Raw genomic sequence first — 27553 nt, 5'->3', positions numbered from 1 at the left:
TCATTCCCTGCGTTCTGGGAGCCGACTTGAATCTGATTGTCGGTGTCGGAGTGTTCCGGAATGTCACCGTGAGTGTAGTGAATTCCACTTGGGAATGTTTCCTGAGGAAGCGTTGGAATGTGACTGTCGCGGTGTGCTAGCTAGGATTTTAAATTCAGACCGCAAGTTAAAAGGTTTTATTAGCATCTCACATTGTCTGTCTGTGTGTGTGTGTGTGTGTGTGTGTCTGAATTTGATCTCATCTGTAATCTGGGATGGGAAGAGACTGATGAGGGACAGCATTAGGATGAGATCCTTGTTTTCACTATCTTAGTATGATCCTCCTGTTGTAGCAGGATCAATTTCTTCAATACATGTATTCAGACAGAGCTACAGTACATCTGACAGTCAGACATTCACTCATTCTCCAGAAACTAGGCCATCTGGGTGATGTGTATGTGTGTGTGTGTGTGTGTGCGCGCGCGGGTGTAGGTGCACACTAACGTGTGTGTGTGTTTTCGTTTGATTATGAGGTTTTATAGTATGCAATGTCCCGTATCGTGTACTGTTTATTCAGTGTGTGATTGCCCAGTGTGTGTATGTGTGTGTTGTGTTTGTGTTTCTGTGTGTAAGTGCGTGTGCCAGAGTGTGTGTATGTGTGTGTGTGTGTGTGTGTGTGTGTACATTGGCTGTGGCTACTCTGTCCTGTCCATGCCCCTGCCTCCCTCTGTGATGAATGGGTTTTGACAGTAGTGAGTTTAATGCTAAGATGAAGAGGGGGAGATAGAAAGAGGAGAGAGTAAGAGAGAGGGGGAGGAGGACGAGAGGAGAGAGGGGGAGGAGGACGAGAGGAGAGAGGCGGAGGAGAGAGGGATAGAGAGGGGGAGGAGAGAGGGATAGAGAGGGATGAATTGAGAGAAAGAGAGAGAGAGTGGTGAATATAGAGGGGCAGGGGAGGAAGACAGACAGAGAGAGAGGGAACGACAGAGAGTGGGGGGGGGGTAAAGAGAAAGAGAGGGGGAGAGATGGAGACAGGAGAAAGGGAGGTAAAAGAGAGAGAACATGAGGTTAAGAGGAGAGCAGGGAAGTACTGGAGAAAGAAAGAGGGATAAAGGAAGACATCAGCAATGGAGTCAACATCAGCATATTTCCACTTGGTCTCCAGTTGACATTACTTAGTGTATTATCGGCAGTTTTATAACATTAATCCTGGGTCAGTGTAGTAGGAATGTATGTGTGTGTGTGTGTATGTGTGTGTGTGTGTGTGTGTGGATGTGTGTGTGCGCATGCGAGAGCGCCTGGGAGAGTTCTTCTTCAGAGTTATTTGACAGTGGTAAAGGATCATTTAGATGGATGTCTCAGACAATGACTGGCGCTACCCCGTCCCCTCTCCGCCCCACACTCCTGCACTCGCTTCCCCGGTGGCTCGGGTAGTGCTCCGGCACCGCTGTAGGCCTCTGGTTGAAAGTAGGGCCCTGCCTGGGGAAAAGGGTCCCGTTCGGGACTCGAGGCGAGAGTCTCACACCCAGCTGAAGTTCATTTCCATCTGCATACAGACATCATCTCAATAGACAGTCATGGAGGTTTCGGCATTCCTCATTTTGACAACGTTCCACTTTAACGTTGTAATGAACCTGCTGTGCAAGACCGTAATAATGTGATCCGTGGCTGGGTGGGTGCATGGCGACGGCCGTCACACACACACACACACACAGTCCAACTACACTAGGGCAGGAATAATGTCAGAAAACTGCCAATAATACCTTCTGTCAAATGGAGACCAAGTGGAAATAATGCTGTTTCCACTGCTGATGTCCCGCTTCATCCCTCTACCTCAAATCTCCTCTCTACCTCCATCTCTTGTCTCTCTATCTCTCTGTGGTTGGGTTGATGGATGGAAGGATGGATGATGGATGGATGGGTGGATGGATGGATGGGTGGATGGGTGGATGGATGGAAGGAAGGATGATGGATGGATGGATGGATGGGTGGATGGATGGATGGGTGGATGGGTGGGTGGATGGATGGATGGATGGGTGGATGGATGGATGGGTGGATGGATGGAGGGGTGGATGGATGGATGATGGATGGATGGGTGGATGGATGGGTGGATGGGTGGGTGGGTGGATGGATGGATGGATGGATGGGTGGATGGATGGAGGGGTGGGTGGGTGGATGGATGGATGGATGGATGGGTGGATGGGTGGATGGATGGATGGGTGGGTGGGTGGATGGATGGATGGATGGATGGATGGGTGGATGGATGGGTGGATGGATGGATGATGGATGGATGGGTGGATGATGGATGGATGGGTGGATGGGTGGATACTGTGGGTGTGTGAATAAATACATGCATGGATGGAAAGATATTGATCTCTCTCTCTGCTCTAACGTGTGATTGTCTCTCTTTTTACGTCTCTCTTTCTAATCATCAACCATCTGTCTGTACTTCATCATCCCTCTCCCTTACTTCATCATCCCTCTTCCTTTTTTCCTACCCCTCTCCTTCATTCTCTCCTCCCCTTTCTCTGATCCTTACCTCATCTCACCTCATCTTCCCTCCCCCGTCTCTCCTCTCCCCCATCTTTCCTCCCCCGTCTCTCCTCTCCCCCATCTTCCCTCCCCCGTCTCTCCTCTCCCCCATCTTCCCTCCCCCGTCTCTCCTCTCCCCCATCTTTCCTCCCCCGTCTCTCCTCTCCCCCATCTTTCCTCCCCCGTCTCTCCTCTCCCCCATCTTCCCTCCCCCGTCTCTCCTCTCCCCCATCTTCCCTCCCCCGTCTCTCCTCTCCCCCATCTTTCCTCCCCCGTCTCTCCTCTCCCCCATCTTTCCTCCCCCGTCTCTCCTCTCCCCCATCTTCCCTCCCCCGTCTCTCCTCTCCCCCATCTTCCCTCCCCCGTCTCTCCTCTCCCCCATCTTTCCTCCCCCGTCTCTCCTCTCCCCCATCTTTCCTCCCCCGTCTCTCCTCTCCCCCATCTTCCCTCCCCCGTCTCTCCTCTCCCCCATCTTCCCTCCCCCGTCTCTCCTCTCCCCCATCTTTCCTCCCCCGTCTCTCCTCTCCCCCATCTTCCCTCCCCCGTCTGTCCTCTCCCCCATCTTCCCTCTCCTGTCTCTCCTCTCCCCCATCTTCCCTCCCCCATCTCTCCTCTCCCCTCTCATCTGAACCAATTCCATCTCTCACGGCGAGAGGGAGTGCAGACAAACCTGATTAGACAGCGTATTAAAAGGGGCAGAGGGCAGGACAGGAACCAGGGCACAGATCGCAGCGAGGGGCGAGTTGGAACAACCAAACCTCCTGGCATCTGGACCAGGCTTGCGGTGAATCGCCCAGGCTTTTCCACATCCGACATCCATGGGTGTGTGTGTGTGTGTGTGTGTGAGTGTGTGTGTGTGGTTTGTGTACATGAGGCAGAAGAGGCAGCCTGGGGGATTTAGCAGTTTTCAGACGGAAAGTCCATTCCCAATTCCGATCAGGGAGGAGAATGATCTCAGATTCTCCCGTTGTGGGGAAGACATTCAACTGGTGCCCTTAGCCCTGCATAGAGTAGTGCGCCCTCCTCCTGTGTAGTGCGCCCTCCTCTTGTGTAGTGCGCCCTCCTCTTGTGTAGTGCGCCCTCGTCCTGTGTAGTGCGCCCTCCTCTTGTGTAGTGCGCCCTCCTCTTGTGTAGTGCGCCCTCCTCCTGTGTAGTGCGCCCTCCTCCTGTGTAGTGGGCCCTCCTCCTGTGTAGTGCGCCCTCCTCCTGTGTAGTGCGCCCTCCTCCTGTGTAGTGCGCCCTCCTCCTGTGTAGTGCGCCCTCCTCCTGTGTAGTCCTCTCATTTCAACCCCGGGCCCCTATAGTTCGGATAGTATTTTGGACGGGTCATACAAAGCCAGCAGTGTCAGATGGCGCTGTGATTTATTAGCGGTTCCGTCGTGGACCCGTGTCTCCACAGGTCCTGCCCATCGCCGGGAGAGTCTGCCAGCCCGGCCATCCCTCCACCAGCACCAAAACCTCCCCCAGTGACTCAAGTTAGAAGGTTACAGTTAAAAAGAGAAAACCCCATGAAAAAAAATAAATAAAGAAATGAAAACCTCTACTGGCGCTTTAAAATGACCGTCTTCTTCATTCACCGGCCAACACCCACACCCTGACCGCCACCCATCCCCCCCCCCCGCACCCCCCCCACCCCCCCCCCCCCCCCTACCCCCCCATCCTCCCCCAAGGCCACGTTGGAACCAACATGAAGGATTCACCGCTGAGGGACATCCACGCCACCGTGGTCGGCAAGCCAGTTTGAAGGGCTCTCCAGTAACTGTTCTACAGGCTGCGGGAGCTAGCTGCTAGACAGTGTGTGTGTGTGTGTGTGTGTGTGTGTGTTTGTGTGTGTGTCAGTGTGCGTTAAGGTCCGGGCTGTGATGGTGACTCGTCCTATTTGGTGATGGTTGATTGTGATTTTAATTTGCAGAGATCACACAGGAGCAGGTGTGTGTGTTTATGTGTGTGTGTGTGTGTGTAGAGGGGCTGGTGTGTGTGTGTGTAGAGGGGCTGGCGTGTATGTGTGTGTGTGTGTGTGTGTGTGTGTAGAGGGGCTGGTGTGTGTGTGTGTGTGTAGAGGGGCTGGTGTGTATGTGTGTGTGTGTGTGTGTGTGTGTAGAGGGGCTGGTGTGTATGTGTGTGTGTGTGTGTAGAGGGGCTGGTGTGTATGTGTGTGTGTGAGTGTGTAGAGGGGCTGGTGTGTATGTGTGTGTGTGTGTGTAGAGGGGCTGGTGTGTATGTGTGTGTGTGTGTGTAGAGGGGCTGGTGTGTATGTGTGTGTGTGTGTGTAGAGGGGCTGGTGTGTATGTGTGTGTGTGTGTGTTCATATAAGGGGCAGAGGCAAGACTTCCACCCACTCCTATGCTGATTGCACACATACAAATTGGTCACATAATTTGTCTATGTTCATGCACGCGTGTGTGTATGCGCGCGTGTGTGTATGAGCGCATGTGTGTATGCGCGCGTACGGCTCTCATGTAACCTGCCTGGTAATTCCAATCACCACTGTGGTTGCCTTGTGCTATACTGTGCCCCCCCCCCCCCACACACACACACACACACTTACAAGAGCCTGCTTTCAATGGGCGGCTCTGTCACAAACCCCACTAAGGGTAATTTACCGTGACACGGTTACGGCTTAACGGTTCTACCGGGCCATGGTAATTACCCCCTACTCTCAGACCAAGGTGTCACTCCCTCTGCCTGTCTCACGCTCCTTCTCACCCCCACCGCATCGCTCCCTCTCTGCGAAGAAAGGGGAGGAAGAAGGAGAGAGGGCGAGAGAGAGAGAAAGAAAAGGGGTCTGGAATGTCGCCCCGGTCCTCCGACGGCGGTGGGGTCAACTCCAGGTGTTATTAGGGAATAGTGTGTTGTTTGGGACACAAACTGGCACACAAACTTAAACAAGGCTGTCTTCTGACCCTGTGTCAAGCCTGTGATCTAGTTCCGTCCATTTGTCTCTGTTTTATTACACTCATAATTTGCCGTTGATTTGCCTGGAGGATGTAATGCTGGTTCTGGTTTTGGCATAGGTTAAAAAGGAATGTTAGGTTTTTGGGATTAAGATTATTTTTAGGGTTGGGGAAAATAAGGTTTTGAATAAGAAAAATTATTTGTGAGACGCTTAAAATGTTTGTGTGTGATAGACGTTAATCCCCAAGAGCTGAAAGACATTGATCTGGTAACAGCTGAATGTAGATAACAGCTAAAACAGATAAACATCATGTTTCAAATGGGCAAAACATGACAAGAGAATAAATAATGCAATGCTGAGATGGGGATGGTTTCTCAGAATTAATCCACTTAGATTTGGCCCATCATGTTGGATTAAATTCATAGAAATATAATAAACATAACAGTGCAAATCATTGACTTGAACGAGAACCCCTGTTCTATTCATTGTATTTCTATGCATTTAGTGCCATACAACTGGGCTATATCTAGGTGGATAAAAAATGTCTCCCAGATGTGGGATCTTAATTTAAGTATGTTTGCAAATGGCAGGAAAATAATATTGTGGAAAACGTGAATTGCTGTAGGGATTATCATTATGAGGTAGTGTGAAAAAAGCAGGAAAAGTGGGCGATCGTTATGGGTGACCAAATTAAGAATCTATATATGTAGCAGCACTTATAGCCCCCCCCCCCCCCCCCCCCCCCAACAGACTGTTGGCCTCAACTAGAGGGATTCTGAAAGTCAAACTAAACCACCGCACCCACAAGTTTGTATGGCTATCCTCATGGGGACCAGAAAATAGAAATTGCATGCTCCCTTGCCCTAATCTTAACCCTAAACCTAATCTAACTCTAACCTTAACCTCAATAAAGTAACATTAATGCCTAAACTTTACCTAGATGTAATGCTTAACCTTAACCCTAAACTTAACCAACAACGCCTGGACCTTAAAGAAACCCCAATTCTAACTCTAAAATTAATTGTACGTTTGACCCTAAACCTAAACCCTGAGCTGGAAATTGACTTTTGCCTCACGTGGACCGGCAAAAGCTCCCCATGAGTCCAATTTTTTCTGGTTTTACTAACTCATTGAAACATTCGGTCCCCATGAGTATAGTTAGACCTAAAACACCCACTCACACACACACACACACACTCACTCACTCACACACACACCCACTCACAAACACACACACACACACACACACTCACTCTCACACACACACACACACCCACTCACACATAGACACACACACCCACTCACACACACTCACAAACACACACACACACACACACACACACAAAATCATACACCCACACACCCACTCACAAACACACACACACCCACTCTCAAACACACACACACCCACTCTCTCTCTCACACACACACACACACACACACTCACAAATACACACACACACCCACTCACAAACACACACGCACCCACTCTTACACACATTCACACACACACACACACATTCACACACACACACACACACAGACGGTTTCCTAAAAATGGCAGCATGAGCACATTGGAGCCTGACAGCCCTGAGGCAGACGAGGCACGACATCTGCTGTCCCGGTGATAAACTCAGTGTGTGTGTGTGTGTGTGTGTGGGTGTGTGTGGGTGTGTGTGGGTGTGTGTGGGTGTGTGTGCACAATGGCCGCTGACAGTATCGCTCAGTCTGGTCAGCACTCATTAGAGTAACGGAGAGAATCCCTGAATGAGGAATGACCTCTGACCTTAAAGGAACACACTCACACATTAGTGATGTTGGAACTTCAGACACTAGCTGCCACAGTGGACACAATTATTAGCAAGCCAGCATAGAAATATGGGGTATAGATCTGATGGTCCGAGACGATGAAGATACAGGGGATCAATGAGACCAGGGGACAGGAGGACTTCGGCCAGGCAATTTTCGCTCAATATTCTGTTCATATTGCAGTGGCTGTTCACGTTTGACTTTAAACCTGTTCTACACATTTAGAGGAAAATAAATGGCTTTTGTCTGGCATCCACAAAATGGTGGACTAACGAAACATAAAACAGTTGAGTGTGGATAACCTGAGCTGTAATTATTGTATTTGACAGGTTTCTAGTGACATTTGAATAGAAGAAAGACTGATGGTTAGAATTTAGCTTGATACCTTACAGATAACGCAAGCTGTTAACTCATATGTCCACGTGAACACAACCTAATTCACACATAATGTTCATTAAGGCTATGCAATAATCAAACAATTAATTTATGTCCCCAACACGTTAGATTAGCGTAGCTCAAGGAATCGTGTTCAATATGTTCTGGCTAACTACACAAGTTTATGGATTCACTGAGGCATATAGAATGGCCTAAAAAATTATAACTTAATGATTTGCTTTTAGTCTGAAATTCATCCAATAAAAACACTAGCCATATGCTTAACCATTCATTTGTCTGTATCTCCAGCTGACTGCGTACTAGATAGAGTTAATTAACTGTCAGGTGGAACATATGGAACTACAGAACCATTTTTGAATTATGGAATCATAGAATCATAGAGGATGGATTTGACTGGTGGGGTCGGCCATATGGTGCCATGGGGCCCGTTAGGGAGGGCGCCTTCCAAATCAGGCCCTTCGTAGCGCACTACCAACCACCGGAGTGTCCAGGGCCCACCCATAGGCGCCCTGTTAAAAGTAGTGCACGCGGAGGATAGGGCTCCTGGCCGGGCCGCCGAGGACAGCTGGTCAACGTCGCTGGCGTTCCGTCGAGTTAAGCCACAATCAATCGGAACGCCTTGAGCTCATCGAGTGGTTTAAGTAAAGCTGATGAGCCGTGACGGACTATTGTGTTTTAACTAGTTGAATAGCCATTAGCGGGACGTCCTAAGAGTTGGGTGGGGGGGTGGGGGGTGGGGGGTGGAGGGCGTGGGGGGGGGGGTGGGTTTGCAGGGGGCATGGTCTTATGACATCTGGACCGCGTAACGTATAGTTTTAAAATTTTAGATTTCATGGACTGTACTGTAGGAATTATGGTCATAAATAGATAGGCATACGCTGTATATATCATAGTCGACTGAATGGTTATTTGAGGGAAAGCTGAACACACGGGGATACAGGGCACATCTCACCAGTCAGAATGAGGCCGTTAAATGTTAAAGGTGTGATCGCAGTAAGGAGTTATGAGGGTAATGCCGTGTTACTATATACTCCCAGCATACAGCGTATGTAATCACCGCCTGGACAGGTAATTGTTTGGCGTTTTCATCGGAACTAAAGCGGGACAGAGAACTGCACCCTGCAGTTCATATAAACCACTGCCACTTCAAACCAGGGTCTTCTCAGGAATGGTGACGACCGGCTGGAAATGGCCGTGGGCTTGATGTAGCTGCTCTGCAACTGTTCCATCTCTTCCTCACAGTGTGATATGACTCACGGGTCTGTGTGTGTGTGTGTGTGTGTGTGTGTGTGTGTCCAATACGCTGCAGTCATACTGCCGATCAATAGGCTCTTATTGCGTCTGATGGATTTCCAGTGATACTGTCTGGGTAACACACACACACACACACACACACACTGGCATGCAAATGTTCCACGATACGTGTACTGGTCAATAAATAAATGAATAGATCGGGAGTATGAATAATCAAACCTAGTTCCTGGAATACGCTGGTCCTTTCATTGGACCGGCCTGGAACGGCAGGTGTTGAGTTCAGGTAATTACTGACTGGTACCTGAACCCTTGGAAGAGACAGGTGAATGGATGGATGGACGGACAAAGCAACACGCGAAGAAACAAAGAAACCAAACTACAAACAACCCAATCAATAAACGACAGACAGGAGGCCTGAGACCGGCCCGGTTCATCGTCAGGGAAACCAAAACATTCTATTAGATTTATTCTATTAGCTGGAATCCCTGCATGGTCCTGGTCGTTAATGGTTCTGAACAGATAGAGCATGAAATGAACAATTAGTATAGGACGTCAATACATTTCACACTGCGCATGTGTCCCAAATGGTGCCCTCCCACGGGCGCAGCAGGGTTGACAGGCCCCCCACTGGGCCCTGGTCAGAGGTAGTCCGCTCTGTAGGGAATAGGGAGCCACTTGAGGCACGCCCCTGCATTTATCCCATGGCATCGACATCAATACATTTCACAGTGAGACACCCGACAGGAATACAGAGCGAAACTCGCACCGCCATGATGGTAACCACATGACGATAACCACGTGTCAGTAACCATGTGACGATAACCACGTGTCAGTAACCATGTGACGATAACCACGTGACAGGAACCATGTGACGATAACCACGTGTCAGTAACCATGTGACGATAACCACGTGTCAGTAACCATGTGACGATAACCACGTGACAGGAACCATGTGACGATAACCACGTGTCAGTAACCATGTGACGATAACCACGTGTCAGTAACCATGTGACGATAACCACGTGACAGGAACCATGTGACGATAACCACGTGACAGGAACCATGTGACGATAACCACGTGACAGGAACCATGTGACGATAACCACGTGACGATAACCACGTGACGATAACCACGTGACGATAACCACGTCACGATAACCACACCACGATAACCACGCCACGATAACCACGTCACGATAACCAAGAAAACTATGTGACTGTCCGTCTTTTTGTCTTTTGATCTAGAATGTATTTTCGCCTATTTCTGCCAGGTCTACTAAACGAGACCACAAAAATACCTTGTCAGTTTTATAACCATTTCTTACAGTTGTTGCTTTTGGAGGACTTGCCCTTAGATTCATATGTCTCGAAGCTGAAACAATATAAAAAAGGGAAGTATTCAACAGCGACCGTATATTTGTGGCGTTTACATTGGCATTTAGAGCAGGCGGGGATAAACTAAATGTGCCTGGTAAGGCGCTCAACGTTTCAAGCTGTGGCTAGCTAGAATGTTAAAATTGAAGTAGCTGATGCTAAATGCAGTCTGTTCTCAGCAGTGAGTGAACTAGAATCAACTAAGCTAACTATAATCCTAACCAAAGGTAGCTACTGTACATTCTCAGCATCACATCCAAATAACTTTACTGTACCAAGATCTAGGAGACTAGATGTAATGTGACAACGAGAGTGAGCTAGCAGAGAGGTTAGTAGGCTACTACAGTGTAGGGGGCCCTGAAATTGAAATGGGCTCCCCTGAGAGAATCTGTTATCTTATCAAACACATGAATAATTTGTTTTTCTCTGCAAATGGCTATGGAATACATTTTAATGTCAAGTAAGGTTCTTGTTTCACACTGGTAGAATCTACTTTCTTGTCATTGTGTTCTGGGATTAGGCTATATTTACATCCAACATGGTAAGTCTTTTAGCAGACACTCTTATCCAGAACTGTGGAGTTATTTTAGATACTCTTTAAAAAGGGAGGCTTTCGGGGGGGGGGGGGGGGGTCAGGACAGAAAGGAGCCGCCCTCCTCTCGAGTTGTGATGGCCAAGACACCGGAGATGGCAGAACAAAGAGCTGGGTCAGGGACCTGGGCTTTCAGTGCAATCAGAAGGTAGGGAGGGGCAGTTTGCCGTCCGCACCATAGGCAGGCCCCATGCTCTTCCAGTGCCAAGGGAGCACTTTAGAAGTACTATTTTCAGAAATGTTCGTTAGTGCGTGGGGACGATAGTGTGATGGTTGTGGTGTGATCCAGAAGGGGTAATGAAAATTTAAAAAATGCTGCACATTAAAGTAACCTTTTATTCATCATTTTTTTCTATCAGTTCAATAATCTTTGTCTATATCGCCAGTCTCTATTCTCTTGATTTTGTAACCTAGTAACCTTTGACCTAGTAACCTGTAACCTCTGCCCTCTCTACAGGCGTATGGTGTGATTTCTGAGCTGAGAGGAGCAGCCTCCTCAGAGGTCGTTTGGGTTCAGCAGGAAGTAACATCAACGCCATTTCCGGGTCACTCTCTTCTAAGAGCATGGGGACCACACGCCTGCTCTTCCTCTTCACGCTGTTCACCCCTCTCACCCTCGGTAAGCACACACACACACACACACACACCATCCCACACACACACACACCATCCCACACACACACACACACACACACCATCCCACACACACACACACACACCATCCCACACACACACACCATCCCACACACACACACACCATCCCACACACACACACACCATCCCACACACACACACACACACACACACACACACACACACCATCCCACACACCATCCCACACACACACCATCCCACACACACACACACCATCCCACACACACACACACACACACACACACACCATCCCACACACACACACACACACACCATCCCACACACACACACACCATCCCACACACACACACACACACACCATCCCACACACAGACACCAAGGTAAACATGGTCTGTTTATTGTTTACAGAGACAGCCACAAAGGGCAGTCAGTGTGTGTCTTGGTTTGTGACGGGTGTGTGTGGTGTGTGTGTGTGTGTTTGTGTGTGTGTGTGGTGTGTGTGTGTGTTTGTGTGTGTGTGTGTGGTGTGTGTGTGTGTAGTGTATGTGTGTGTTTGTGTGTGTGTGTGGTGTGTGTGTGTGTTCCTATCCCTAGCTGGTGGTAGGCTTTGAAGCCTCCTTTAGGGAAAGAAGGCCCACTTGGTCTTAATCCTATTCATGTCTGCTGTCAATCATGTTTTACCGCAGATATATAGAGACAGAGAGACAGACAGAGAAACAGATAGATACACAGATAGAGACTGAGGGAGAAGAGAGATGGTGAGATATAGAGAGACAGAGAGACAGACAGAGAAACAGATAGATACACAGATAGAGACTGAGGGAGAAGAGAGATGGTGAGATATATAGAGACTGAGGGAGAGACAGAGAAACAGATAGATACACAGATAGAGACTGAGGGAGAGACAGAGAAACAGATAGATACACAGATAGAGACTGAGGGAGAAGAGAGATGGTGAGATATAGAGAGACTGAGGGAGAGACAGAGAAACAAATAGATACACAGATAGAGACTGAGGGAGAAGAGAGATGGTGAGATATAGAGAGACAGAGAGACAGACAGAGAAACAGATAGATACACAGATAGAGACTGAGGGAGAAGAGAGATGGTGAGATATATAGAGACTGAGGGAGAGACAGAGAAACAGATAAATACACAGATAGAGACTGAGGGTGAGACAGAGAGACAGATAGATACACAGATAGAGACTGAGGGAGAGACAGAGAGACAGGTAGATACATAGAGAGAGAGAAGGGAGAGAGAGAGATGATGAGATAGATGGGTTGAGATAAAGAGAGAGATGGAGAGAGACAGACAGAGGGACAGATAGAACCTTAGATAGAGTTAGAGAGAGAGAGAGAGAGAGAAGAGAGAGAGGGTGATATAGATGGAGATAGAGAGACAGAGAAAGAGACAGTGAAAGAGATGGAGAGAGAGACGCCAAGAGAGACAGAGCAAGAGATGGTGAGAGAGACAGAGAGACAGTGGGAGACACAGGTTGATACATAGATAAAGAGACGAGAGAAATAGTAAGACAGAGAGAGACAGAACATTCAGATGCAGGCAGACGCATCTAATCACTCGTCAAAATGCACACACACACACCTACACACATACACACATTCACACACGCATATGCACACATACACACATACACACATACACACATACACACATACACACATACACACATACACACATACACACGTGAGCATGAGATGTGCTTTCGAACAGGGAAATGTTTTCCCCTCAACAAAGTTTGAGTTTGTGGGTGGCTGAGGGTTTGGTGTGTTTATACAGCACAATATATTTTGCTTTAGAAGACATTCACAGCCTTGTCTATAGAATATACAGTATGATACGATGTGTAATTAAACTCTATCTTGATTTGTACATACTGTGAAAGCACACCACTTAAAGGGATATCTCAAGGTTTGGACAATGAATTAAAGGGATTGTTCAGGTTTTAACAATGAAGACAAAAAAAAAAGGTGATGGAAGTTAAAGTTTTCAAAGTGTAAAATATTTTTAGCTTAATGACTAGGAGTCTGCAGGAAAAGCTAGAGTGCTTGATTTGCTATTTAGCAATTGTGCTACTGGTGCTTGGAAACTTCCCTCAAACTCTATGTAGACACATAAAATTGGTATCCACAACTTCATTTGACTCTGGGGATGTAGATAAAGGTCTTGATCGACCAAATTCTTGAACCATCTGTTAACACTGCTCGAGGACAGTCAACCTTGAAGTGGTCTAGCTGTCACTTAAAGCCTGTCAATCACACCTTTTTATCAGAGAAAATTGAAATTATGTATGCTCACTATGTTTCCCTGCACCCCACAAAGTAGTTTGAAGTTATACAGACATCTAAGATTTTGATCTTGAGTCTTTCGTTAATAGTGCTAAATAATTTAGAAGATAATAGTTTAGTCGGTTTTAAATAGACACCTTGAGGTCAGATGTCTGACACTATTCTAGCCTTTCATATCATTGGGTTTCAAAAACTTTCACTTAAAATTTACTTCTATGAAAAAAAGTCTGTTAGAGCACATGTGAAGAGATTTATGGACAGGCACCTCTGTGAAAATAGTTATAATTATCAGTGCTTTGGATCTTGTGCTTTGGAGTGTTAAATAGTTTAGACAATAGTTTACCATCCTTTAAGATGTTTAGCTGTCACTCAAATCTTCACAATATTTTTGGTGCTTCAAAAGATTGTCTTTTGTTTTAAATATTTGTATTAAAAACATATAAAAGATAATCAGATGGGGATGTGTTTTACACGTTTAAAAAAACACAGAAAACAAGACAGAACAAGGTGAATGGTGTCAAAAAAGTACAGCCCCCAAAAAATAAGAAAAAATAACATTCCTACTATATTCTCTAAATACTCACAATCCATTTGCCAATATGCAATTTCTAAAACAATTGTCATTTGAAAGTTTATTTAACACATTGTGGGGGTTTTCCAAAACATGTTTGTTTTAAGATTGGCCATTGGCAGGTAAATGTTATGTTAAAATGGTGAAGAGCTTTAATCCCCAGATTTCTCTGGGAATGCTTTTTACCAACAGTGGTCTGGTATAGGGCTGTCACGATATCAGATTTTCACTACACGATTATCGTGGCAAAAATAATTCACGGTAATTATATTATCGTGGTACTGTATCTATAAAACAATTTAAGAAAAAAATATATTTTAAGTCAAATTCATTTTCAACTTTGTCTAATGTGTTTTTCTTTCTCTTTTTTGGCCAATGTACAAGTGCATGGATGTGGAGAGGGTCTGTAACCATACAAATTAAAAAATGTGCGTACAAAAAGAACAATTGCACTTAATGGATAGTGAAAAGACAACCAGATGAACTGATAAACAAAATTATCCACAATCCCTAACAGCAAGAGTTTTTGTAAAAATACAAAACATTTTCGCCTAGTGAATAGGCTACGAAAAGGCAGTAATTAAAACGCTAGTTAATAGGTGAATAGGCTACTAAAATGGCACATTTTTGCGGATCTCTCCTAGGGGTTCTAGTTGGGCTAACGAGTTGGTTTCAAGGCCATTGCATAGGTCCAGTATTCTTGTTTAAGCACATGTATCATTTGTCTATAAGTGACATGAATAAGGTATCGAAAAACCGAGAGTTTTTTTTGTTGATAAATACAACTTCAGTTTCGCCTATTGAATACAATATTATCATACGTGTTTTATTAACATTATATCAATATTTCATTTTTTTTATATCACGGTTATCGTCAATACTGGTATATTTCGACACCCCTAGTCTGGTATTGACATAGGCATTATTTTACTCATTTTCCAGTAGGTAGCTAGAGAAGTTACCAAACTGCTTAAGCTTTGTGTAGCTAGCATACTGCGGTCAATTACCAAGAAAATTAAGTCAGTCACTTACAGAGACATTTCATAGAAGATTGATGACTAAAGTGAAGTGTAGCAATGATAGCGTGCAGCCCTGACTTGTCCCTCAATGAAGCTTAAGTTGTCATAGTGATTAGTTGGTGAGTGTTCTTGAGCAGGGGCTGTTATTAAACAGTTGGATACAATTATGGGACTTCTTCCAATATTTATTTCTGCTAGAACTGTGCTCGCTTACAGCGCCAGGGTTGTGGATTTGATTTCCAGAGGGTGCCAAAATGAAAGTGTAGTTGTTCTGGGTAAGAGGCTCGGCGAAATAATGTTCATGCAAATGTAAAATCCAGCACCGGAAGTAGGTAAGACTTCTCTAATCTTGGTCAAAGGCATTTCTTTTTTTGCGTCAAGAGATAAAACTGTAAAACAGATAGCCGCTGAAGATATTATAGTAAAGTAAATGCCTATGATTGAAGAGTTTCTGATAAGGATCAACAGTTTGCCCATGAGCAAACTAGAATTCGCCTGGAAGGTTTTTGCTACTATTTTTGCTACTATTTCTTTAAATCTGTTTTAATGAGAAAAATGGGTCTATGTGCCATTACCTCTTTTGGATGTGTATAACTAATCAAATCTGTCTGGCTCTTGGTTTTTGCCTCTCTTTAGGGTTTTTTATTGTTTTTTGTATTTCTTAGAGAGAGATTTCATCATTCAGAAGGTCAGTGTACTCTTTTGATGTTAATAACGACTCATTAAACGGATCCAACTTTTCATTTCATTTGTGAAACTGGATATTAAATACAGGTTCTTGGTGGATGCACATTGCGTTGGAAGACCTGTAGCTGTGTTTTTTTTTAACTTGTGCACGTTAGAATAAGACAGATAATGATTTTAATGATTCCCCTTCTATCGATTTCATTTTGTTAATGTGGATATGTTTAGCATAGGCTATTAATGACACCAAAGAGTTTGGCAATTCATAATTAGTAATCTAAGAACTTGATATTGATATTTTTGTGCTAAGTACTTTCCTCCTTCAGCTGTTGTTGAGACAATATTTCACCCACTGCCTCACACCTCCTCTTTCTTTATTTTTATTTTGTCACCCCTCAAATCTCTCCCCTTCTCCCATTTCTCTCCTCGTCCTCCATTTTCTCTCCTTTCTCTCCATTCTATTTCTCCTGTTTCACTCCTTTCTATCTCCCCTCTTCCTGTCTCTCCATGTCTCCTCCCTCCCCCTTTTCTCTCCCTCATCTCTCATCACTGTCTCCTTTATCCTCTCTTCTCTTCCCTCTCTCACATTTTATCTTTCTTACTTTCTCTATATTGTCTTTTGGTCTAAATAGTTAAATCAATACAGTTCTATATCTTTTTCTTTCAACCTCTAAGGCAGGGAGACAACAAGCCTAGGGGGTGTCTATCAAATGCACACATACAGACACACACACATGAACTGTCACACGTATACACACACACACACACACACACACACACAGACATACACACAGGCACAGACCAACAGACAGAGCTGGGGTAGCTTATTGGTCAAGTGTTTTGAGGCACTAAACAAAAGTTTTTTGGTTCTAATCCCTCAGCCGACAAGGTAAAACAAAACTGTTGTTCTTTACCTGAGAAAGACAGTTAACCCAAATTACTCCCAGGAGACAACATTTGTTCTTGGTATTCTATCCTTGTAATATAATAGTAAAAATAACACACACACACAGTTTCCCAGAGTGTCAGGCGTCCATTTCCAAAGCTGCCAAATGCCTTTTTAAGCGTGTGTATCAATGACCTCATTAAGGTTTTGTAGGATTGCTAGAGTGCAATGAGAACCGGAAATCCTTGCTGACGATGCCACCCCCCACCACGGACAATGATCAGCGGCACAGTCAAGACTCAAACCTAGACTTTGGTGGACACCAAGTTTCTATCAATGGTCTAGGGAACCAATTATGTTAGTATTAATGTCTGTGTATGAAACTGTTGGTAGGACGTTGATAATAGTGAACACAGGAGATACAGGATCATAATAACAGTGGACACAGGAGATCCAGGATCGTAATAATTGTGGACACAGGAGATAAAGGGCCGTGATAATATTGAACACAGGAGATAGAGGACTGTGATAATAGTGAACACAGGAGATATAGGACCATAGTAGTAGTGAACACAGGAGATATAGGACTGTGATAATAGTTAACACAGGGGATATTTAACTGTTATAATAGTGAACATGAAATATAGGACCATGACAATAGTGAACACAGGAGATAGAGGACCGTGATAATAGTGAACACGAGATATATGACCATGACAATAGTGAACACAGGAGATAGAGGACCGTGATAATAGTGAACACGAGATATATGACCATGACAATAGTGAACACAGGAGATATAGGACCGTGATAATAGTGAACAGAGGAGATATAGGATTGTGATAATAGTGTTCAATTAAAATGCATGTTGTTTTTGAACTAGAGAAAGTGGAGCACAGGTAAATGAAGAAGAAAGAGCTAGTTTGATTGACTTTGAATTTGTGTGCACAAATTATGTGTGTTTGTGGCACTGTGTTTGTGTGTGTGTCTGACTTTGTGTATGTAAATGTTTGTGTTTGTATGACTGGTCGCTTTATGGGTTACAGGCAATGATCAATGTCTGAATGGAGAAGGACAGTTGGTCCATTTACTGAACCAGATATGGACTGAAGTTGCTTATTGATGCAGATTGCTTTATGATATGGATATTGGCGGACAGAGTTTTGGGTAGCCTGTGCGTGTGTGTGTATGTCTGTGTATGAGAGTGCCTGTACAGTGTAAAGCTAACCTCTTGCCTATCTGTCTAGACGTCTAAACCATTGATCCACACACACACACACACACACACACACACGGTAAGATGTGAAACCGGGCTTCCTACAGTGTCTATAGAGGCATGTGTGATTCCAATGAATGGGGATTACTGTGCTGTAAATGCCAGTTATATGTCAACTCTATCTCACACAAAAAACACACACACACACACCACACTATCATAAGCCTTTATCTCCCATCATAGCCTTACTGAATCCGGCTATTCTGCACACTCCCTTGACCTTCCTTCTCTACGTGACACTGGAGGAATGTAGATGTTGGACCTGTTGGGGTATGCATTTGTGTATGTGTGTATGTGTGTATGTGTGTGTTTCCACAGTGTTTTATGTGTGGTGCTATTACAAAATCCCTTGCAGTTTGCATTTTTATTAAGTCTGTGTGTGTGTGTGTGTGTGTGTGTGTCTGTACATCTGTGCGTATTTGCGTGTGTGTGGGTGTCCTGTGTAGTGTCGTTGAGCTAATTCAGATTCCAGGCTGTATCCGTGTAACTATGACTTTCTCTCAGCCAATCAGAGCCAGGCAAAGGCAGGGAGGAAGGACTGGGTTGCTATGGTTACAATGACAGTAAGAGAGAGGATTGGGGGGCAGAGTGTGTCAGGAAGGATACTGTTATATTTAACATACAGGTATCTGCTGAGCACTTAGTGCAATTTTTTTTTTTGTCAAATTCTTAGCAAGTCTCAGGACCTCCCAGCATGCTTGGAGAAGTCAAAGATCAGGGCGCTTGTTGTCCAATGTACAATTCACCAAGCCCTCCTGTAACAATGCCCGCTCAACCAGGAAGTAGGATTGGGTTAGAAAATCTATTTCCATCATGTTTTATTATGTATTATTTTCCTATCCTGGGTGACACTTTTCAGTGAAATATAAACCTTCTATTTTTATAATCCATTTAACATTTTTACTTCTGGTTTCTGGGGGCGATATGTTATTTGACGAGGGAGTAGAGTCCAGCTGTCTGGGATCATAATCTCTTGATGGGTCGAATTAATATATTCTAACTAATGTTGTTATTCTTCTGTGGGGTTTTTCCCTTGTAATATAATGGATATAATATGGTGTATTTCATTATAACATAATTTAAATGAGATGGCTAATTTTATTATGATATAGTTAATATAATATGGTGAATTTCAGCACACATTAATGGATTAAGTTCTGCCTCTTTGTTACCATCCTACATAATAAAACTCCACACAAGTCCTTAGGTTAAAGCATAGTTGTGCTTGATGTACTAATCTATGTGTGTGTATGTGGTTGTACTAATCAATGTATGTGTGTGTGTGTGTGTGTGGTTGAACTGATCTGTGTGTGTGTGTGTGGTTGTACTAATCTATGTGTGTATGGTTGTACTAATCTATGTGTGTGGGTGTGTGTGTGTGGTTGTACTAATCTATGTGTGTGAGTGGTTGTACTAATCCGTGTGTGTGTGTGTGTGTGTGTGTGTGGTTGTATCAATCTATGCGTGTGTGGTTTTACTAATCAATGTGTGTGTGTGTATGTGTGTGCACACATGGTTGTACTAATCTATGTGTGTATGGTTGTACTTATCTATGTGTGTGTGGTTGTACTAATAAATGTGTGTATGGTTGTACTAATCTATGTGTGTGTGTGGTTGTACTAATCTATGTGTGTGTGGTTGTACTAATCTATGTGTGTGTGTGGTTGTACTAATCTATGTGTGTATGGTTGTACTAATCTATGTGTGTGTGTGGTTGTACTAATCTGTGTGTATGGTTGTACTAATCTATGTGTGTGTGTGGTTGTACTAATCTGTGTGTATGGTTGTACTAATTTATGTGTGTGTATGGTTGTACTAATCTATGTGTGTGTGTGGTTGTACTAATCTGTGTGTGTATGGTTGTACTAATCTATGTGTGTGTGTGGTTGTACTAATCTGTGTGTGTATGGTTGTACTAATTTATGTGTGTGTATGGTTGTACTAATCTATGTGTGTGTGTGGTTGTACTAATCTGTGTGTGTATGGTTGTACTAATCTATGTGTGTGTGTGGTTGTACTAATCTATGTGTGTATGGTTGTACTAATCTATGTGTGTGTGTGGTTGTACTAATCTGTGTGTGTATGGTTGTACTAATCTATGTGTGTGTACTAATCTATGTGTGTATGGTTGTACTAATCTATGTGTGTGTGTGGTTGTACTAATCTATGTGTGTATGGTTGTACTAATCTATGTGTGTATGGTTGTACTAATCTATGTGTGTATGGTTGTACTAATCTATGTGTGTGTTCTAATCTATGTGTGTATGGTTGTACTAATCTATGTGTGTGTGTGGTTGTACTAATCTATGTGTGTATGGTTGTACTAATCTATGTGTGTGTGTGGTTGTACTAATCTATGTGTGTGTGTGGTTGTACTAATCTATGTGTTTGGTTATACTGACCTGTGTGTTTTTTCCCCAGCTGTGAGTCGAGCTCCTGTCCCAATGGCAGTGGTCCGTAGAGAGCTGTCCTGCGAGTCCTACTCTATCGAGTTGCGCTGCCCAGGCACGGACGTCATCATGATTGAGAGCGCCAACTATGGACGCACTGATGACAAGATATGTGACTCCGACCCGGCGCAAATGGAGAATACTAGATGCTACCTCCCCGATGCATATAAGATCATGTCACTCAGGTCAGTCTATTTGTAGTTCTATCTTATATATACGTGTCTATATGTCCATTTATCTATCTATATACAGTATTTATTCATCATATATCTGTCCGTCTGTCAGTCGTCATACTCGATCATATACTGTAGGTGACAGGTTTGTCTGGAGGTGAATATCTATGTTTCTGCTAGTGAGAATCAGGAAGTATACATCAATATTTCTATAGTGATATTCTAGCACTATATACAGTGGGGAGGACAAGTTTTTGATACTTTTTTTCCTACTTACAAAGCATGTAGAGGTCTGTCATTTTTATCATAGGTACACTTCAACTGTGAGAGATGGAATCTAAAACAAAAATTCAGAAAATCACATTGTATGATTTTTAAATAATTTATTTTTAAATAATTAATCTTCAGAATTTTTGTTTTAGATTCCTTCACTCACAGTTGAAGTGTACCTATGATAAAAAATACAGACTTCTACATGCTTTGTAAGTCTGAATCTTCAGTGTATCAAATACTTGTTCTCCCCACTGTATCTATGTTTTCTTTTACCTGAACAATGCAAACAAGTAGTCCCTCAGTTGAGACGAGATGAAGATCTAGAACATTGAATTGAATTGATCATCAAATTGTTCATGGTTAGATATGCAGATCTATACATGGTATTTTTAGGGCATAGCCAATTGTTTTCTCAGTTCCATATCTGTCTTCTCCCTTCAACACCTAACTACTCCCAACTCTCTCTTTTATAATACCAAGCATCTCTCCTCTCTCCTGTCCTCCTGTCCTCTCTCCTCCTCCCCTTTCTAATCTCCTTTCTCCTCTTCTCCTCTCACCTCCTCTCTCCTCCTCTCACCTCCTCTCTCCTCCTCTCTCCTCCTCTCTCCTCTTCTCCTCTCCTCATCTCCTCTATTTAACCCACCTGTCCATCGTACTGTGCAGCTCCGCCTGCGGTTGCTTTGGCCCGGAGTGCCACCTGCGCTGACAGCTGCAGTGTGTAGTCCCCCCCTCCCCACACACACACACACACACACACACACACAGAGCTCCGGGGCTGGAGCAGGCTGGAGCAGCTCCAGTTAAAAGAGCCAGAGGCTCGCATCCATCTAGGGGGGACCACCAGAAGGTGACTATGAGTCAACGAGTGTTCCACTGGCTCCCTGTCCCCTCCATAGTGCACTCCTTTTTATAGTGAACTCTGTAGGAAATAGGGTACCATTTATTAGGGTCACTTGAAATTATTGGGGAGTTTTCACAATGCCCCTTTTTTTAAGACGTGTTCTAATTTATACAAAATTAAAAACTCACATTTCTTAGGAACATCAGTATTCAGACCCTCTGCCATGACACTCCAAATTCATCATCCTTGAGATGTCTCCTTAACTTGATTGGAGTCCACTTGTTGCAAATTCGATTTGATTGTATATGATTTACATGGGATACATCTGTCTTTAAAAGGTCCCACACTTCACAATGCATGTCAGAGCAGAAACCAATCCAGAAAAAGTTAAGATAAAGTCCAGAGAACTCTACGTAGACATCTGAGTTAGAATGGTGTCAATGCAAAAAGTCAAACATATGAACACACTTACACATTTACTTGATATGGGGAAGGTTATGCATTATTTTCTGCTGAAGTATTAATGTTTCCCAGCAGAACGCTGGGCTCCATCATTTTGAAATGGAAGAAGGCCCCTCTTTACAGATCTTCAGAGTTTCTGTGCAGAGTTTGGAGAACCTGACAGAAGGACAAGCATATATGCAGTAGTCCATCAATCAGCCCTGTACTGTGGAGTACCTGGGAGGAAACCACTCCTGAGTAAAAGGCAAATGACACTGCCTGAAAGACTGAGAGTATGAAGTATAGATTATCTGGTCTATTGAGACCAATATAAAACTAGGCCTGAGTGCCAAGCGCTACGTCTGGCCAAAACAAGGTACCGCTCATCACCTGGCTAATCGCATCCATAAGGCGAAGCATGGTGGCGGGAGTGTCGTGCTGTGGGGACGCTCAGGAGTGATCGGGATTGAGGAAAGGATGAGCGAAATAGAGAGAAGTCATTGAAGAGAAGCGGATCCGGAGCGCTCAGGATCTTAGGCTGGGACAAAAACGGATCTTTCAACGTGACAGCAACCCAGAGCAAATGCCCAAATCCCAAACTTGACCTGAGGATTGTAGATCACTGACATTCCACGTCCAGTCAGAGAGAGCTTGAGTGGAACTGCAGTGTAGAATGGGAGAAAAATGCTCAAATCCAGGTGTGTAAAGCTGTTAGAGGCACGTCCTTGAAGACTTGAAGCTGTGATTGATGCCACAGGTGCTTTTAAAAACGTCTAATTATACGGTCTGAATATTGGGAATAAATTATACTTATAACATATTAAATATAGATGTTTTTACGTTTCTAAAAACATGCTTTTAATTTGTAATAAGGGGGTTATTTTGTTCAGATTGTTGGCAAAAAATGTAATCAATAAATAAATTTTAATTATGTGACAGTGAACATGGTCTGTAGGGGCCTGAATACTAAAACAAAATGTGGAGAAAGTGAAGGATTCTAAATTTCCTCCAAAGATACTGTATAACAACTGTTCTTCTCCAGCTGTATCGTTTTCTTTGCGTGTGTGTGTGTGCGTGTGTGTGTGTGTGTGTGTGGACGTTAGTGGTTAGAGAGTACCTCCCCTGAACATCTCAAATCACTTTTATCACCTTCCAGCAAGCGCTAAAGACCACACACATACACACACACACACACACAAACCCCCCCACACACACACACACCCAAACCCACACACACACACACACACACACAGACACAGAAACTCAGTCGACTCCAGTAATCCTGACAGTGTTTAAAGCTTACTTCTGGATCTTAAAGCCTCTTCTCTCACTTTCTCTCTCTCTCTCTCTCTCCCTCTCTCTCTCCCTCTCTCTCTCCGTCTCATGTACTATCCCAGTGGAGAAACCATTTAACAAGAAACACAACCATAGACAGATTTCTTCATCCCTCTTTCTTCCTTCCCTCTTTGCCTCTTCCTCTCTTTATAGAGTTTCTGGATGTCATTGGCTTCATTTGTTATTCCTGCCTAGACTCCATCTCTTTCTCCTCTTCCTCCTCTTTTACTCCCTTCCTCCTTCTTATTGCCCCCCTCGTCTTTATCCTCCTCCTCTATTGTTGTCCTTTCTGTCCCCTCTCTCCCTCCCTTTCTTTCTCTGTATATCATTCTCTCCCCCATTTTATTTTTGCCACCTTTCCTCAATCATTCCTCCTTCTCCCCTGCATTTCTCCTCTCTCCTCCATCTCTCCCTCCATCTCTCCTCTCCCCTCTATCTCTCTCCCTCTCTCTCCCTCACTCTCCTCTTCCCTCCACCTCTCTCTCCCTCTCTCTCCCTCTATCTCTTTCTAAATCTGAAGAGAGTGTATTGGGGCTTCAGGCCGGGCTAAGCAGGGGTCTCCATTTGGCCTTTACCCCAGCTAGGACCACCTGTTCCTGGGTGGGTGGCTAGAGGCAGCCCTTGGCCTGGCAGCAGCCCAAAAACTCAATCGGTCCTTGGGCCCCTGGATTCCCTGGTGTGTGTGTGTGTGTGAATAGCCATGTGTGTGTATGTGTGTGTGTGTGTGTACAGCTGTGCATGCATCTGTGTGTAAAGGTTTATGTGTGTGTGTGTATGTATGAGACATTTGAGACATGAGACTTAATAGCAGGCTGTGATTTTTTTCTTCTATCGTGTTTTTGTTTTTGTTGTACCGTAAAAGAGCACCGCGAGTGCTGAACACTGCTCCCATTTTATAAATGCATTTACAGTACAGTGAAATCTGTGTAGTTAAGTTTTTATAGACGACAAAACAAATAGTTGTTAGGAGTTATGAGTTATGTAAATCCCAACTGTTGTGTGGTTTGTCAGCTCTAGAACATCATTATTCTCAAAACAAAATAAAAAGATTTAACAAAATGAAAGATATTGGCAAATTCAGAAAATGACCATTCGTTTTAGGTTCTTCATGTCTGTTTTCGTTGTGTCATTGTGTCTTGCAGTGTGTTTATATCAGTTTTTGTGTTGCTGTGTGTGGAACGTGTGTGTGTGTGTGTGTGTGTGTGTGTGCCAGTTTATGTGTGTCTAGCAGTTTGTGTGGCAGTGGGTGTTCCGTCCATTATAATGAATTCCTACAGAGCTGGACTCCTTATTTCATCAGTAGTTAATATACTGTCTTCTATCTGTTCCTTTGCTGCTGCCTTTATCATCACCATCAACATCCACAATGAATTGGGTCATGGGCTGTGTGTGTGTGTGTGTGTGTGCATGTGTGTGTGCGTGTGTGTGCGTGTGCATGTGTGTGTATGTGTGTGTGCATGTGTGTGTGTATGTGTGTGTGTGTGGTTGTGTGTTCTAATTACAGCAGTGGGTTAGGGTGACAGTTGGATTCTAAGGGTGCCATGGGGTATCTGTGGAGACCCCATGAGGCAAAATACACCCCTCCCCACCTCATACACACAACCACACACACACACACACACAAAGATAGAGAGAGAGACACCCAGAACCTCTCAGACGAGCTTGACAAAATTCTACAAGACAGTCGCTCTGCATGGGGTGGATCTGCCAAGGACAGCCTTTAGTGTGTGTTTGTGTGTCTGTGTGAGTGTGTGTCCATCTGTGTGTGCTTGTGTGTCTATCTGTGTGTGTGTGTGTGTGTGTGTGTGTGTTTGTGTGTGTGTGTGTGTGTGTGTGAGAGTGTTTGACTGTGTGTGTGTGTGTGTCTGTCTGTCTGTGTGTGTGTGTGTCTGTCTGTGAGTGTGTGTGTCTGTGTGTGCGTGTGTGTGTCCTGCATGCTCCTCTCGTCCTCTATATTGGAAGGGGAATTAAGGATTTAAAACCTGAATAGCAGGTGGTCTAGACTTTACACACTGTCGTTCAGAGAAGGTGATGTGCCACCCACACTCACACACACAGTCAAACACTCTCACACACACACACTCACACACACAGTCAAACACTCTCACCCACACTCACACTCACACACTCAGTCAAACACTCACACAGAAACACACACACACAGTTAAACACTCTCTCACACGCACAGTCGAAAACACTCACACACACAGTCAAACAATCTCACACACATACACACACACACAAACACACACACACAGTCGAACACACTCAAACACTCAGTCAAACACTCACACAGAAACACACACACACACAGAAACACACACACACTCACACATACAGTTAAACACTCTCTCTCACACGCATAGTCGAACACACACACAAACACACACACACACACAGTCAAACACACACACACTCACACACACACACACACAGTCAAACACACACACACTCACACACAGACACACACACACACAGGGCGGTGACAGAGGAATGTACCGGAAAGCTCCAGAAGCACGTCCTGAAAACGGACGACAACATCATTGAGGTTTCCATGGTTACCAGAAGAGAGATAGCCTAGCTACAGAACACTCCCAGATATCACCAGTTGTGTGTGTGTCTATATGTGTGTATGTAACATACATGCAGAGCTTGTGTCGTTGCTGTCACGGAATTAAATCGTTTTCCCCCCCCCAGGTATTTAAAGGTGTTGCATAGAGGTGTGTGTATGTGTGTGTGCGTTTGTATTTGTGTGTATGGGACATATGACCACATTTACTCCCATGGATAGGAAAACAAGGACAAAAAGGAGAACCCAACAAAATAAAGGTTGTTCTTGGTGTAGTTAATAGATTTACTATAAAACGTTTAAATTGGGTTTAAGGTTAGTTTCTGGGGGTTGGTATTAGGTTTTAGAGGTTAGTGTAGACATTCTAATTTTAGTCTATGTATTTTTGTGACCTGAATGAGTGTCTTATATTGACATATTGTGATTTCCCATATTACCTCACCGCATTTCTGTTCTACTAAGGATAGGATTTTTCATCAACAACAGAACGGCCTCAATGGAGTACATGTTATTAAAACATTATTAGTTCCTTTTGCCTGTCTGGTAGCTGAAAGGTTGCGCGCTATCGTGTGTGTGTGTGTGTGTGTGTTGTGTGTGTTCTGCCATAGTGTGTGTTTGTGTGTTTGACACAGTACATGATCTTCTTTCTCTCTGTGTGTGTGCCGAAGTGACATGATATTCAGTGGAGGGTTGCGTCCCAAATGACACCCTATATGGTCTCTGGTCCAAAAGAAAAGCTGTCAGGAAACAGACATTCATTATTCCACCCAATTGTTCTATCTGAAGTTCAGACCTACTCTCTTTCATTATCTCTCGTACAGTCCCGCCCAATTTCTTTATCTGTCGTACAGACCCACCCTCTTTCATTATCTGTAGTTCAGACACACCCACTTTCTTTATCTGTCGTACAGACCCACCCTCTTTAATTATCTGTCCTACAGACCCACCCTCTTTCATCATCTGTAGTTCAGACACACCCTCTTTAATTATCTGTCGTACAGACCCACCCTCTTTAATTATCTGTCGTACAGACCCACCCTCTTTCATTATCTGTAGTACAGACCCACCCTCTTTCATTATCTGTAGTACAGACCCACCCTCTTTAATTATCTGTCCTACAGACCCACCCTCTTTCATAATCTGTTGTACAGACCCACCCTCTTTCATAATCTGTAGTACAGACCCACCCTCTTTAATTATCTGTCGTACAGACCCACCCTCTTTCATTATCTGTAGTACAGACCCACCCTCTTTCATAATCTGTAGTACAGACCCACCC

The 27553-nt window shown here is 44.3% G+C and overlaps 1 protein-coding gene across 9 annotated transcripts in view; it reads left to right on the top strand.

Moving 5' to 3' along the window:
• adgrl3.1 (adhesion G protein-coupled receptor L3.1) overlaps window positions 1-27553 on the top strand; it is a 120597-nt gene that overhangs the window by 19666 nt on the left and 73378 nt on the right. For all 9 annotated transcript variants that reach the window (XM_034291097.1, XM_029118258.2, XM_029118256.2 and 6 more), the window contains 2 exons: window positions 11290-11451; window positions 20614-20827. In XM_034291097.1, the coding sequence (XP_034146988.1) occupies window positions 11397-11451; window positions 20614-20827 (269 nt within the window). In that variant the 5' untranslated portion in view covers window positions 11290-11396. The remainder of the gene's footprint in view (window positions 1-11289; window positions 11452-20613; window positions 20828-27553) is intronic.

The sequence above is a fragment of the Esox lucius genome, chromosome 25, assembly GCF_011004845.1.
Source record: "Esox lucius isolate fEsoLuc1 chromosome 25, fEsoLuc1.pri, whole genome shotgun sequence".
Classification (NCBI taxonomy): domain Eukaryota; kingdom Metazoa; phylum Chordata; class Actinopteri; order Esociformes; family Esocidae; genus Esox; species Esox lucius.
This window is presented reverse-complemented; position numbering and strand designations above follow the sequence as displayed.